The sequence below is a fragment of the Pelobates fuscus genome, chromosome 3 (genome assembly GCF_036172605.1).
Source record: "Pelobates fuscus isolate aPelFus1 chromosome 3, aPelFus1.pri, whole genome shotgun sequence".
Classification (NCBI taxonomy): Eukaryota; Metazoa; Chordata; class Amphibia; order Anura; family Pelobatidae; genus Pelobates; species Pelobates fuscus.
Genome location: NC_086319.1, coordinates 169,866,741 through 169,880,489, shown reverse-complemented (window position 1 = coordinate 169,880,489; position 13,749 = coordinate 169,866,741). Strand labels below are relative to the sequence as shown.

The following is a 13,749-nucleotide window of genomic DNA, read 5'->3' as shown; positions in this document are numbered from 1 at the left end:
GGAATGCATAAAAGACATAATGAAACATGTTACATGTTATATAAAACTCTTGAAACGATTGATTTGTTCCATTTTGATGAAACGCCACATTTTTTAGTAAGGTTTGAATACGAGTGAGATAGTTGCACACATGGTGGTCATTGTGTGCTATTCCTATGTGTGTGGCTATGCGATAACGTTTGTGTGATGTATGCTTGTAAGTCTCGAGTGTCTATGAGGAAAAATAATCATGAAATTTGCCAGGCAGGCAGGCAGGCAGGCTTGTCATTTTAAGGTTAATAGGCAACAGGTGAAAAGTGGGGATGCCTGATGCGTGTCGTGAGACACTATACATATCTGATAAGCTTACAGGATGTCAAACAGGTTAAAGCAATCAAACAGAATAGAATAAAACTTTTGGGAGCTATGTCGTTGGTTAGTCTCTGTTGAGGAGGCCATAGTGTGGTATGGATAGCGTCCATTATAACAGAGGCTTTGGGCATGTACCCCCACTGTTTCCCGTGAGTTCTCTTTCATCCTATGCCCAGCGCATAGAAGGGTGTCTGGTATATTTGGAAGTCCTGCCGGGGCACAGCAAGGCGCAGAGTAAGGAGCTCCAGTGACCGTCTCGCCCGTCTGTTACTGCAGGGGCCCGTTCCGATGAAGTGGGTAAGTAGAGTTTCTCTCCGGTAGTCTGGGGCTCTACCAAATCTACCTACTACAGCAAAGGGGTGTGTTAACGTAACCAGAGATTGCGCTCAAGGGACTGGGGTCCAGCTAAGATAACCTTTTTTTGTTTTGATGTGTTGGCACAGGGGGAGGTGGTAACTAGTTTTAGGAATCACTTTGTAGTTCTTTCTCTGTGACCTGTTCTGTATTCCCATTGGTGAAAGTTTTGTGTAATTGTATGGAGAACCGCTACTGGGGAAGGGGGTCTGTGAATAAATTGGCTGTACCATTAAACACTCCCAGGATTATGTTTCGTCTGGTTACTGGGAAAATGGGTATTTACTTGTGCTGATGGTTCCAGAGTGGCTGAAGGAAGGTAGAGGTAACCAATTGGGTTACCCATGGTCCGCTACAATCTCTATGAGGAATGTTCAGCATCTCCATCCAGAGCGTGGAGACGCTTAACATCAGCAGTGGCCCAGGAAGCACCTCTTTCACTGTCTAAGTGACATCCACTGGAGGTGTTCCTAGGCAGCAGTGTAAACACTGCCTTTCCATTTAATCTATATTGTGAGTTATGACTGCTTGTAGATCAACAGTAGAAACAGAGGGGTGTTAAAGATTGAACATGATGGCCTTGATTTTTTTTTTCCTCCAGCCAATACTACTATATTTTACATACTGCCTTTCAAGAAGGTTAACTTACAGGGTCAGCACCTGTGTTGGCTTTCAAACTTTTGGTGCTGTAGCAACTTCGGACTGCTGCCCGTGCTGCTCAGCAATGCCTGTCGCCATTTAAAAAGACCAGGACAGAAACAGAGATTCCAAATCCAATCCAGACACACTGACAACAACCACTAACACATTCTTCCAAGTAATGTATACACACACACACATCACTACTAGCCAAAAAGCTTAAATAGGTGTGCTTTTTTCTTTTAAACTAAAGAGCATTTAAATGCTCAAAACTGTTTTCTAGAATTCTCATTTAAGATGCTGTCATAATTCATTATGCAACCCCTACCTAAAATGAAACAGACAGGAAATTAGCTTGGTGTGTGCATTCTTTCAAGAGCAGCATTGCATGAAACGTAAGCATATTTTCAGTGTGCAACTGCAGAGAATATGTTGGTACTGTTTTGTTCGATTCTCCAAGTGTTTAAATCTTAAAGACTAAAACTTGCACTTTAACTCAGAATATAAGTGTAAAAAATTAAGCAATCCAAACTTATACTGCAGCCAGCGCAACAATATTGTGGTTTGTATGTTGTCTATGCCTAAATCCAGCACTTACTCATTTTTTTTGCTGCAGCCAGGAAAAATGCTTTGTAAGAGAAACAGAAGAATGTTGAGAAACAGCAATAACCCCCCCCCCCACAGTCTGTATGCATGACTGAAAGAAAAGGAGTGGGGGTGGGACAGTTACGCTCCTCTTAACTTTCCAGGACAATAGCTGAATCCACCCCCTGACCTCCTCCAACTCAACAGATTTGCAAAGCAATAGCTATCAACATTCAAAAAAACAAAAACCTGAGGAGTGTTAAACTGCAGTGTTGTAAAAAAAAAAAAAAAAAAACCCAAAACAATTTCAATAAATTGTGAATGAGAAAAAATAGTTTCTCTTGTTATTTACATCTTATGGGAGACTTCCCAGTGTAAGAAGTTCCCCAAACCATTATAAACTACTCATGCATCCAACATGTTGCTTGGTATTCCACATTGTGTCTGTTTTCTGTCTGACCAGCCATCTGTCATATTAAATGTTTTAGAAATGTAGAAGCCATGCAGTGTGATGGAGCCAATCCTTAGAGGTGTCATGTTGCAAGCACAGCTTTCTCACTCTTACCTTACATCTGAAAGACCAATCCTTAAAATGTATGATGGTACCATGTGTTTTTCCCCTTAAACCATCATAACTTTTTCAGTTTTTTCCTACGGTTTTAACATCATGGATAGTGAACAGATATATACTGATAGTATTCAGGCACCAAGTGACAGAATCCAAAATATCACTTTCCATACTATATATTAAAAAGAACATTCATTGTGTAAATATATTAATAAGAATCATTTTCCTGAACTGTCTGCGTTTTGGAATAAGTCAAGAGTCTCTCTCTACAATGACTGCTATTCATGCAAACAATGTTTTAAATATATTAAAAACCACAGTGTGCATTTTCCTACCTAAAAGTGGGTAACAGCTGTGTGGTTATAATTACTCTTCATCTTTTATTGGGCAATTCTCTTAAGGGTGAATTCAAAAGGTTTATTTTGAACCAAATTAGTAACAAAACACAGCATACTTGGAGATCCCCCATTGAAATTACCTTTGAATTCATACTTTAGTACATAACCATGCTATCAAAATAAGCTATTACACAAAAACCCTGTGCACAAAAATGTTAAAGTCACTTTATGAATGTAGTTAAAACAAACCAATGAACACCTCTCACTAAAGTAGTTTATCAAGCTTAAAGGGACACTATATAGTCACCCAGACCACTTCAGCTCAATGAAGTGGTCTGGGTGCCAAGTTCCCCGGGTTTTAACCCTTCAGATGTAAACATAGTTTCATAGAAACTATGTTTACATTGCAGGGTTAACCCAGCCTCTAGTGGCTGTCTTCCAGACAGCAGCTATTGGTGCTTCTGCGACGCTGGATGCGAAATTCGTATCCAGAACGTCCGTAGGAAATCATTCAGAAATGCTTTCCTATGAACTGTTTGAATGCGCGCGCATTACACTCCACTAGGAAGCTGACGTTGGCGGAGCTGAGGTCACCGGCGCTGGATAAAGGTAAGTGGCTGAAGGGTTTTAGCACCTTCAGCGCCAAGGGAGGGGGAGCCTGAGGCTGGGGGGGTCCTAAGGATGATAGTGTCAGGAAAACGAGTTTGTTTTCCTGACACTATAGTGATCCTTTAACAGCTGACACTAAGCCTATCAATTAAGTCCAAACATGGATGGAATCAATATTTCCAATGAAGAAGTTTTAAATTCTACAAACCAAATACTGCTTGACAGAGCTGGGGACAGCAACAGTGGCATGTTGGCACCAAAACCAGTACAGATGGGTATAGTCCCCATTTTATTAGGGCATTTACATGCAGTTATGTTGGGAAGCTGATAACATAAGGGGATGTTGAATCAACTCTTTTGGCTGTATAATCCTAGTTTTCCTTGTTAAAATAAGTTAATAAAAAGTTAAAATAGCATCTCAGGTACAATAGACTTCAATTCCTACATGTTCTGCAAAGCAACTGGAAATGTAGTTCACAAACGGCTGAAATGTCATGGGTTGCATATATGCTACTTCAGATCCTATAGTGGGGAATTTAGTAAACCATATGTGTTGGACTGACATACACAGTAATCATGCATGTGTTGAAAGTATTTGACACCAGGAATGGCTTTGGTTTCATATAAAATGCATTGTTATCCAGATATTATGGCCAATAAATCACAGAGACATTTTCTTTCTCAAAAACATACATCATATTTCCTCTTTTATTATATAAATATCCGTTTTAACCTTTAACTGTAAGAATATAAAGCGTTTTCAGAGGATCTTTTCTTTATACAAATTCACAGACAGTACAATGAAATTCGGCACATTTCTAGGTGAGATTCAGCTGTGGAGATGCTCATGAAAATAAAATGTAAAAAAAATAAATTTCAATTGTCATTTTAACAGAACAGAAAATGCCACGAAAGTCTGTTTGTGAATTAGTTTCCATTAAACTTTAAAAACTCAAAAAACAGTTTGTGATTCACGAACAAAGGATTGGCTAGAGATTAAATCCCCATTCTGATAAAATCATTACATGTGCTCCCCACTTTACAAAAAGCCTCAAAAAAGGTGCTTGTCATTTATTACCAGTTTGAGTGTCAGAAGGATAAGCAATGAAATGTGCTGCATTATCCATAGGCACTCAGTCAAGAAATAAAGGAACAGCTAGTTTGATGTTTGCATATATCTTTTTTTTTTTTACATCAGTCAATAGACTTTATATTCTCTACTTATTTGGTAATATTGCATTTTTAGCGCAGATTACGCTATGGTTAAAAGAAATGGTGTATATTTAAAAACAAAAGATTACAAAATAAAATAAAACCAAATTAAGCCCCCCCCTTAAGCGAAACTAGATGCCAGTAGTTTATTTCTGGATAACTGTCACTCTGTCCACAAACACAAAAAATAAATGGCTACTGGACAGTTTTGTGTTTATGGCATACATTATGAGCCATTTGTCAGGAAATGAGAAATGTGTTAAGGAAGAGATGTGTAATGTTTTGATGGTAAAAAATTAAAATAAATAAAAAAAAGTGCAGCAAAGAGCTCTAGTTAAACTAATCCAACATTAGACACTTGCATAACAACTGTTTTAAGTTAACCTATTACTGCCATGAACTAAACAATGTATTGTAAAACACATTGTTATCCATCAGACACTAAAAATGATTAGACATTTCATCATTTAGTACTGCCAAACATGGCTCCAGGCTACTGATTGGGGGGAAATGAAATAAAATGTTAACACTGAGTGCCAAAGTGCTTTTTCTCAGTGTTGCACATCCCTTGGGCACTAAACGGTAAAATTTAGACAAGCAATACCCCTACATTCCATTATAGAAATGAGAGAATACACTTGTATTAAGACATCAAGCTGTAGATGTAAAGGGAGAGCGCATGTGTAAAATCATTAGATTGAATTTGCATTAATAACTTGTAGGTTTGGACAACTTTCCAGTCTAGGCACAAAAAAAAAAAAAAAAAAATTACAAATCTACTTTCAATATTAAGATATAGTCCATAACTTTCCAGGGCATTAAAAAAAAAAACAAAAAAAACCAAAAAAAAAACCCAACAACAACGAGGTAGCCAGACATAAGGAATAGTTAGCAAAAAAGAAATTGAAAAAAAAAAAATCAAAAGAAATGTGACATAAGAACAAGTCCTGGGACTTTCTGAAAAGTTACAGGTGGGGAATGTTTGCAAATTGTATCCGTTCATCATAAAATCTTGCACTACTTACAAAATAGGAATACAAAAAAAAAAAACCCTATTAAAAAAAAAAAAAAATGTATAGGGTGCAGCTCCCAATAACCCTTACATTGCTGGAGAATAGGGGCAGCCAGGATATGACAGGGCAAAACTAGACAGCACATGTATTTAAAAAAAAAAAAACAACAAAAAAAAAAACGCCAACTCCCTCTATGAAAAAGGCCCAGCAAAATTAGAGGACACTAATCAGCTGTATGGAAAACTGCATGCTGTGCCAGAGAGCAATGAAGATGATAGGCTGCTCAGAGGGATAGCTAACCCTTTCAGTGCCAGATTTTGAGCACTCCATGTGCATGACAGTACCCTGTGCATGGGACCATTGTGGAAAGGGGGAGCCCCCAGCGATTAGAAACTGAAAACTTAAATTGGCAGGAGAGGTGGTCACTACAACAGAACCCCTAGCCTGTCAATAGAAGTACTCCTGTGGCCCCCTCGGGCAGTATAATGCAGCAGTCACGTCTTAATGTCACTGGGGAGGGAGGGCAATTGGGTGGCCCTCACCTGACTTTTTCCCCCTCGGTCATTTGCCAAAGTCCCAGATTGAGCACTTTAAGACAGGGCAACTGTGTGATTCTTTCAAGTCCTCTTTTGGTGATCCTGGTGCAGCCATACAAGTCTATTCCTGTCAACTGACTGAGGTGCTCAGCTATGAGTTCCAGCCCCTTGTCTGTGATCCTGACACACTGTCCAATATTCAGGGTCCTCAAGCCGTGCATTTGCCGCACCATCCTGTTGATTCCGTCGTCGCTGATGTGACAGGAGCACAGTGACAGGGACTTGAGGCCGTACAGGCCCTGCGCGATGTAAGCCAGGCTCTGATCCCCAACCTTGTCGCAGAAAGACACGTCCAGCCCCGACAGCCGCAGGCTCCCCATGGCCAGGTGCATGATGCCGGTGTCGCTGATGTTGTCGCAGCTCCGCAGGTTGAGGCTCCGCAGCCCGGCCATGTGGGATAGGTGGAGCAGCCCGGCGTCCGAGATCCCCCCGCAGAAGCTGAGGTTGAGCACCTTGAGTCCCTGCAGCCCCCGGGAGATGTGCTTGAGGGCCAGGTCGGTGAGCTTCTGGCAGTCCTGCAGGATGAGCTGCTCCAGGCTCAGGCAGCCCTCCGCCGCGCTGCGGGTCATGCCGGCCAGGTGGCCGATGCCCACGTCCGACACGTGTCTGCAGCTGCGCAGGTTGAGGCTCTTGAGGCCGTGCAGCCCCCAGGCGATGAGCAGCAGGCCGGTGTTGGTGATGTTGCTGCAGCCGCCCAGCTCCAGCACCTCCAGCCCCTTGAGATACTGCGCGATGCGGCCCAGGCTGCTGTCCGTGATCTGCTTGCACAGGCTCAGGTTGAGGGCGCGCAGCGAGTTGATCTCCTGCACGAAGGCATGGCCCAGGCCGTTGTCGGTGAGGTTGTAGCAGCCGCTCAGGTTGAGGCTCTCGATGTTCGGCATGCCCTGGATCACGTAGCTCAGGCTGCGGCGGAGGCTGAGGATCTGGACGCGGCGGATGCCCCGGGCCTGCAGGCTGGGGAACAGGGACGGGTTGGCCCGGCGGAGGTGCAGCTTGGCCTCGGTCCCCCGCCACACCGACTTGTGGTAGGCCGCGTCCCGCCAGGCCCCGCACACCTGGGCCGCCCGCCCCTTGTCCCGCACGTCCAGGTAGGAGAAGATCATGGCGAGCAGCTCGGGGAACAGGCAGGAGATGTGTGTCTCCATGGTGAGCGGGCTCATAGCGCCGGGGCCGGCATCGCTCTCCGACCTCCACTGACTGGGCCGCAGCCGCGGGCTTTCCTGGCGAGCGAGGCCGGCTCGGGGTAGGCCGGAGGCTGGGGCTTTGCGGTGTGCGCGGGCCGGCTGGGGGAGCGGGAGGAGGAGGATATCGGCTCAGCTGCGGCTTCTCCTTCTCTTCATATCGCTGCGGCCCGGCGCCGTGTTTCCCGTCATGCCCCGCGGGGGTCCGCAGCCTCCCCCTCCTTATACTGGGTCTCGAAGCGCCGGTCGGAGTTCTCCTCACTGGGTCCGTTAAGCAGAAGGCGACGTGCGCGTTCACACAGCAGCGCGGCCAGCTCCAGCCTGGTTAGTGCGCGATCGGCTCCCAACGGACGTGGTGCTGCGCGTGCATGTGACAGCAGACGGGCGGGTGCATATTGCGTAGGGAAGGGAGGAGGAGGGGGGGGCGTGAACCAACTTGCGCGAGGCTGTACAGGTCCGTCTCCTGGGGGAGGAGGGGTGTGGGCGGGGCTTTGTACCTCTTTGTCTCCCGCGCACAAGATCAGGCAGCCGTTGCCATAGTGACGAAGTATCTCTTCTCCCCCTTCCCTCCCCTGCTTCCTTCCGGTCTGGCAATTTAAAGGGACAGATCCTGTGTTTTCTTTCTGGAGTGGATTTAAAGTTCCAGTTTATTGTCATTGCCTCGTTTAAGGCTTCAGCACTTATTTACAGGGAGAACAGCTGCACCAGGAAATAAGCAATAACATAGTTACATTGTATTTCCCAAAATAAAGACTGCATACCCTTAGCTAATAATAAATATTAAAGTTAATGTAACACTTTCTCCCCAGAGGTCACCTTTTGGATAATGTTCTGTTTATGTAACTAGTAATGTGTCTGTATTGATTTCTTGATCAATGTATCTTTAATGTTTTACAATTTACTCCGTGAATGTAATTAATTAACAAATCTGTTATCATTGCTAATCTATGTAAAGTGATCTGAGAGGAGCTACAGCGCCCACCGCTTATATTGGTACCCTCGGTAAATATAAGCAAAAAAAGCTGTTTCAATTTGTCTTTAGCGTTTAACCTTTTGATATTTTGTTCAAGAAAATACACAAAAATATTGTGAAACACAATACAGGTTTATTATATATATATATACAGTGCCTTGCAAAAGTATTCACCCCATTGGCATTTTTTCGTGTTTGGTTGCCTCACAACCTCATGGATTGTTTGAGGATTTGCATCATTTAATTTACAGAACATGCCTACAACTTTGAAGATGATTTTTTTTTTTTATTGTGAAGCAAACAACAAATAGGACAAAATAACAGAAAAAGTCTGCATAACTATTCACCCCCCTAAAGTCAATACTTTGTAGAGCCACCTTTTGCGGCAATCACACCTCCAAGTCGCTTTGGATAAGTTTCTATGAGCTTGCCACATCTTACCACTGTGATTTTTGCCTTTTCCTCCTTTCAAAACTGCTCCAGCTCCTTCAAGTTGGATGGTTTGCGCTTGTGAACAGCAATCTTTAAGTCTGACCACAGATTTTCTATTGGATTGAGGTCTGGGCTTTGACTAGGCCATTTTAACACATTTACATGTTTTTCCCTTAAACTACTCAAGTGTTGCTTTAGCAGTGTGTTTGGGGTCATTGTCCTGCTGAACCTCCGTCCTAGCCTCAAATCACGCACAAAGTGGTACAGGTTTTGCTCAAGAATATCCCTGTATTTAGCACCATCCATCTTTCCCTCAAATCTGACCAGTTTCCCAGTCCCGGCTGCTGATGCTGTTCTTTGGGTGATGGTGTTCACCCCCCCCCCCCCCCCCCCCACTCACAGCCAGTTAGGGTTATGCCAGCCTACTGATTGCTGCTTCTGCCCAAGTTCAAATCTCAGTTTATGGTTGAGCTCCTGGTGTTGCATTGGCAGCCTTAACCCAGTCTGAGGCCTTACCATCTCTTCTATCGTTCTTCTACTGGCCTTCATGATAATGGAGATTCATGCTTAACTCAGCAGTGGGCTGCCTACATGCTGCTCCTGCGCCCCTGGGGACTACTGGTTCACTGCCATGTTACCTGTTAGATATGTGGGGACATTTACCTCTAGGTTTTGAGGAGGGCCTGGAGGGAAATGTCCCTGTTGCTGAGAGTCCTGCTGTGCTGGACTGTGAGCTCCTGTGGAAGACTGGTTGCCATGGGGCATTACCTGCCTCTACTGTGGCTGTGGTGGCACAGTGGAGGTGCAGGGGATGGCCAGCCGGGGTTGTCCTTTGAGCAAGTATGTCTCTCAGGTGCTCGCTGGCCTGTGGAGCTTCTGGTGGGGCAACACTGACTGGTTTGGGGGTGGTGGTCGGGGCGTACTTGCTGAATTATGTGCATGGTCCTTTAGTTATTTTGTGTTACAACCTTGTTGTTTTTGGGCTTGGTGGTGGTGTGGGTTTTTCCTTTTTCCCCCCCAATTCCAGGGAATGGCTGTTTATGTTATATACATATAATTACTGACACTGTTATATTGCTGTATAACACCATGTGTCATCCTTTTCTGCATGCATAAGCTTTATGTTAATGTGCTGCACTGTGCTGTATCCTTAATAAACTTTGAATGAAAAAAATATATTAAAAAAACTTTAAAATGCATGCAAGCGTGACAGCTAAAATAATGTAAAATAAAAATCAATAATAAAGAAGTAATAGAAAACACTAATAAAACAGCAGCTGAAACTTCTCAGTGGCTCCCACCCCTTAGGTAATACTTACACAAATCAGGCCAGCGCCCAGAAAATAAATTACAAAAATTAACCAAATTCCTAATAAAAAAAAAAATGTACAAACAAAATCAATAGTTGGAAATAAAAATAAATGTACATGCAATAATCACCAGTAGATTATTACCAAAGATAAAATAGGAATACGTAGGTAAAGCGTCATACCTAAATTGCAAAGCGTCTTTGAATTACGTACAATGTTTCAACAAAGAGAAGGTTTGAATGTGGCCTTGCATTCCTTTACAGACTACTTTCTATCAGTACTACCTACAAAACATCCACACGTGTTGAGAATAGAACAGAATATAAAGTGGTAATACACAGGTACCTAAAGCTGCAACACAATTTGCACATCATGGTATATTATTTTATAGTATACTATATGAGTGAAGGAACTTTTAAGATTTAAGAATCATTTTTTTAACACAGAAACAGCTGGTGTTGGAATCCCTAATAAGTTTATGTTTACAATTCACAGGAAGGAAGGGTAATTGGTACAGGAGGTTGAGAAATGTCATCTTAACTTTTACGTTAAAGCAATACAGTAACCTGTCAGTGATGATGGAATCAATGAGTCCCTTAAGATAGCTGACCTGACTACTATGGTGACTTTGGTCTTATAATAAGATCATAATGCAAGATGGTTTATTTGTGTTAAATACGGGCTCAGCTAGTCTATAGTGATTTCATCCTGTTGCCCAAGTGTACTGAATGTGAGCAGACAGGACTAATTTGGGATCTCCATCCTGTTTTCCTGGGTATTTCTATTGGTGTAATCCAACAGTACAATATTGATCACACTGTAGACTTTTTGAGAACATTTGCCCATTATGGGAGCACTTCAGATGTGCTCTGCTCCTATGTTGGTATCCGATGGTTTTAGTTGTGCAAATTCAATTATTCAACGCCATAACAGCAATGTCGCCCAAAAAAATCCTGCCCCCAATATTCATTTAAACACTAGCACTTTTATTCACTAGAGTATATATTGTGGGGAATTCAAACTGAATTTAAAATTTTAGGGCAGAACGTTTGAACTGAAAACATAGCTGATTTGGAGAATTTTACTAATCCACCTATTTCGGCCTTAAATTTAAAGATCACTTCAAATTCCCAACAAGTCTCACTTTAGTGAATAACTCTGCAAATAAATAGGCTCTGCAATTCTATATGTAAACTAGTTTGAATTTCATGCTTAGAAATAGGAAGTTTATTATTTATGCAGATCTTCATTTGGAGTTGTGGACTTTTTAAATCCAACATAAATTAACATTATAAATTGTACACCCTTTATAATGTGCATAGCAGGGCCGGATTAACATAGGGGCTGATGGAGCTGCAGCTCCAGGCCCAGGCCCAGGCCCATGGAATAGGCCCATTGGTTTAAAAAAAATATATATATATATTTTTTTACATTTTTTAAAAATAATTTACACACTACTCTTACGGTTGCCAGGTATTTCTCATTTATTTCTTAGGGTTGCCAGGTATTTCTCAGAAGTATTTCTCAGGTATTGCAGTACCGGTATTGCAGTAATACCGGCAATACAAATGTCTGTCTCAGTATAAACATAGATTATTCTGCAATACCAGCGCCGGCCAGTAGGGGTCGCTGTTTGTGTGGAGAGAGGCAGTGATAAGAAGTTACGGCATCTCCCTCCCTGCCTCTCTATACTCACTGATCCGCGGGGGAGCAGCTCTGCACAGAGAGTCCAGACAGCAGCTCCGAGACATTGGGACACTGGGGAACATGGGGACCCTGAGCATGGACGTCCGCAGGAATTTTTCCGTGGGGGGGGGGGGCATAATTGTAATGACATCCATGCTTGGCCCCTTTTTGACAGTGTCATGAAAGGGAAGGAACATAGTCATTTTCACATAAAGCAAGGATGAATAGCGTTTTCACAACTATGGTGCCAGGAATATATGTTTGTATTCCTGACACTATAGTGTTCCTTTTGTCAAATTACAGGAACATTCTGGTCACCATAACAACTTTATCTAAATGAAAATGCTGTGATGCAAGGAGGCCCCTGGGTGCTCTTTCTTTGAAGGGGTGAAGCCGCTCTCAAATGGTTTACCCCCAAAGGCTTCCTTCAGCTCCAGATCTCCAGGTCGCTCAGTGGTATTCGACTTCTGAAACAGAGTGTCAGGAAGTGCAGATTGACGTTGGGCATGGGTGCCGCTGATTGGCTAGAGTGGTCAGCTGACACTCTAAGCCAATCGCTAGTTCCCGATTCATAAAAATGTTTTACGTTTTTATGAATGGGGAGCTACTGATTGGCTTAGAGTGCTAGCTGACCCATCTAGGCAATCAGCGGCACCCCTACCCAGCGGCCCTCTGTGTTTCCTGACACTCAGTAAATAAAAGTGAACACATTAACACTGATATTGTTTGTTTTTACCTAGGGAGATGAGAATGTCCAAAGTTTCCCTGCCAGGCCCAGGTACCAACGCCTTATGATGTGGGGTCCAGAATGAAGTGCTCCAATCTCATTTTCTTCTCCTTCATTTGACACAGTCTTCTTTGTCTTCTGAGGCTCCTTCTGCTCCTTTACCTTTCTGCTACTTTCTGCTTATTTTGCGCCCTTCTGCTCCTTTCTCTTTCTGATCCCTTTCTGCTCCTTGATGGCTCTTCCTGCTCCTTGATGGCCCTTCCTGCTTCTTGCAGACCCTTCCTGCTTCTTACTGCCCTTCCTGCTTCTTTCTGCCCCTTCCAGCTTCTTGCAGCCCCTTGCTGATCCTTTCTGTTCCTTCTGATTCTTCCTGCTCCTTGCTGCCCCTTCCTGCTCATTGCAGACCCTTCCTGCTCCTTGCAGACTCTTCCTGCTTTTTGCAGACCCTTCCTACTCCTTTCTGCCCCTTCTTTATCCTTGCTGCCCCTTCCTACTCCTAGCAGACCCTTACAACTCCTTGCTGACCCCTCCTGCCCCTTGCAGACCCTTTCTACTCCTTGCTGACCCCGCCTGCTCCTTGCTGCCTTTTCCTACTCCTTGCTGCCTCTCCTACTCCATGCTGCCCCTTCCTGCTCCTTGCTGCCTCTTCCTACTCCTTGCTGACCCCTCTTGCTCCCTGCAGACCCTTCCTACTCCTTGGTGACCCCTCCTGCTCCTTGCAGACCGTCCCTACCCCTTCCTGCTGCCCCTTCCCATTCCTTGCTGACCCCTCCTGTCTCTTGCAGACCCTTTCTACTCCTTGCTGACCCCTCCTGCTCCTTGCTGACCCCTCCTGCTCCTTCTACTTTACCCTCCTGCTCCTTGAAAACCTTTCGACCCCTTTCTGCTTCTTACTGCCCCTTTCTATTCCTTGCTGACCCCTCCTGCCCCTTGCAGAACCTTTCTGCTCCTTCTACTTACCCTTCCTCTATGCGGTCTCCCCCACCCCCCCATCCCTCACTTACCTGCTCTGAGAGGCAGGGATAAGCTGTAGCTTCCTGCCTTTCTCCATTCACAGCGCCACCTACTGGCCGGCGCTGGTATTGCACTGTATTCTCACACTAAAACGAAAAATAGCAGCACAAGCTGAAAAATCCTGGGGGGGGGGGCAAGTATCCCCCTTTAGCCCCCCATTC

At 43.9% G+C, this 13,749-nt stretch overlaps 2 protein-coding genes across 2 annotated transcripts in view; one reads left to right on the top strand and one right to left on the bottom strand.

Annotated features, from left to right (window-relative positions):
• The window catches only part of WNT5B (Wnt family member 5B), a 190,564-nt gene that overhangs the window by 115,430 nt on the left and 61,385 nt on the right, over window positions 1-13,749 (top strand). The gene's annotated exons all lie outside the window — the stretch shown is intronic.
• Window positions 5,718-7,779, bottom strand: FBXL14 (F-box and leucine rich repeat protein 14). The gene has a single exon (XM_063445326.1). The coding sequence runs from the start codon at window positions 7,423-7,425 to the stop codon at window positions 6,208-6,210; it is 1,218 nt and encodes a 405-aa protein (XP_063301396.1). The 5' UTR covers window positions 7,426-7,779; the 3' UTR covers window positions 5,718-6,207.

Bases quoted from the DNA above. Each gene is read 5' to 3' on its own strand.
- FBXL14 (XM_063445326.1), bottom strand. From the start codon at position 7,425: ATGAGCCCGCTCACCATGGAGACACACATCTCCTGCCTGTTCCCCGAG.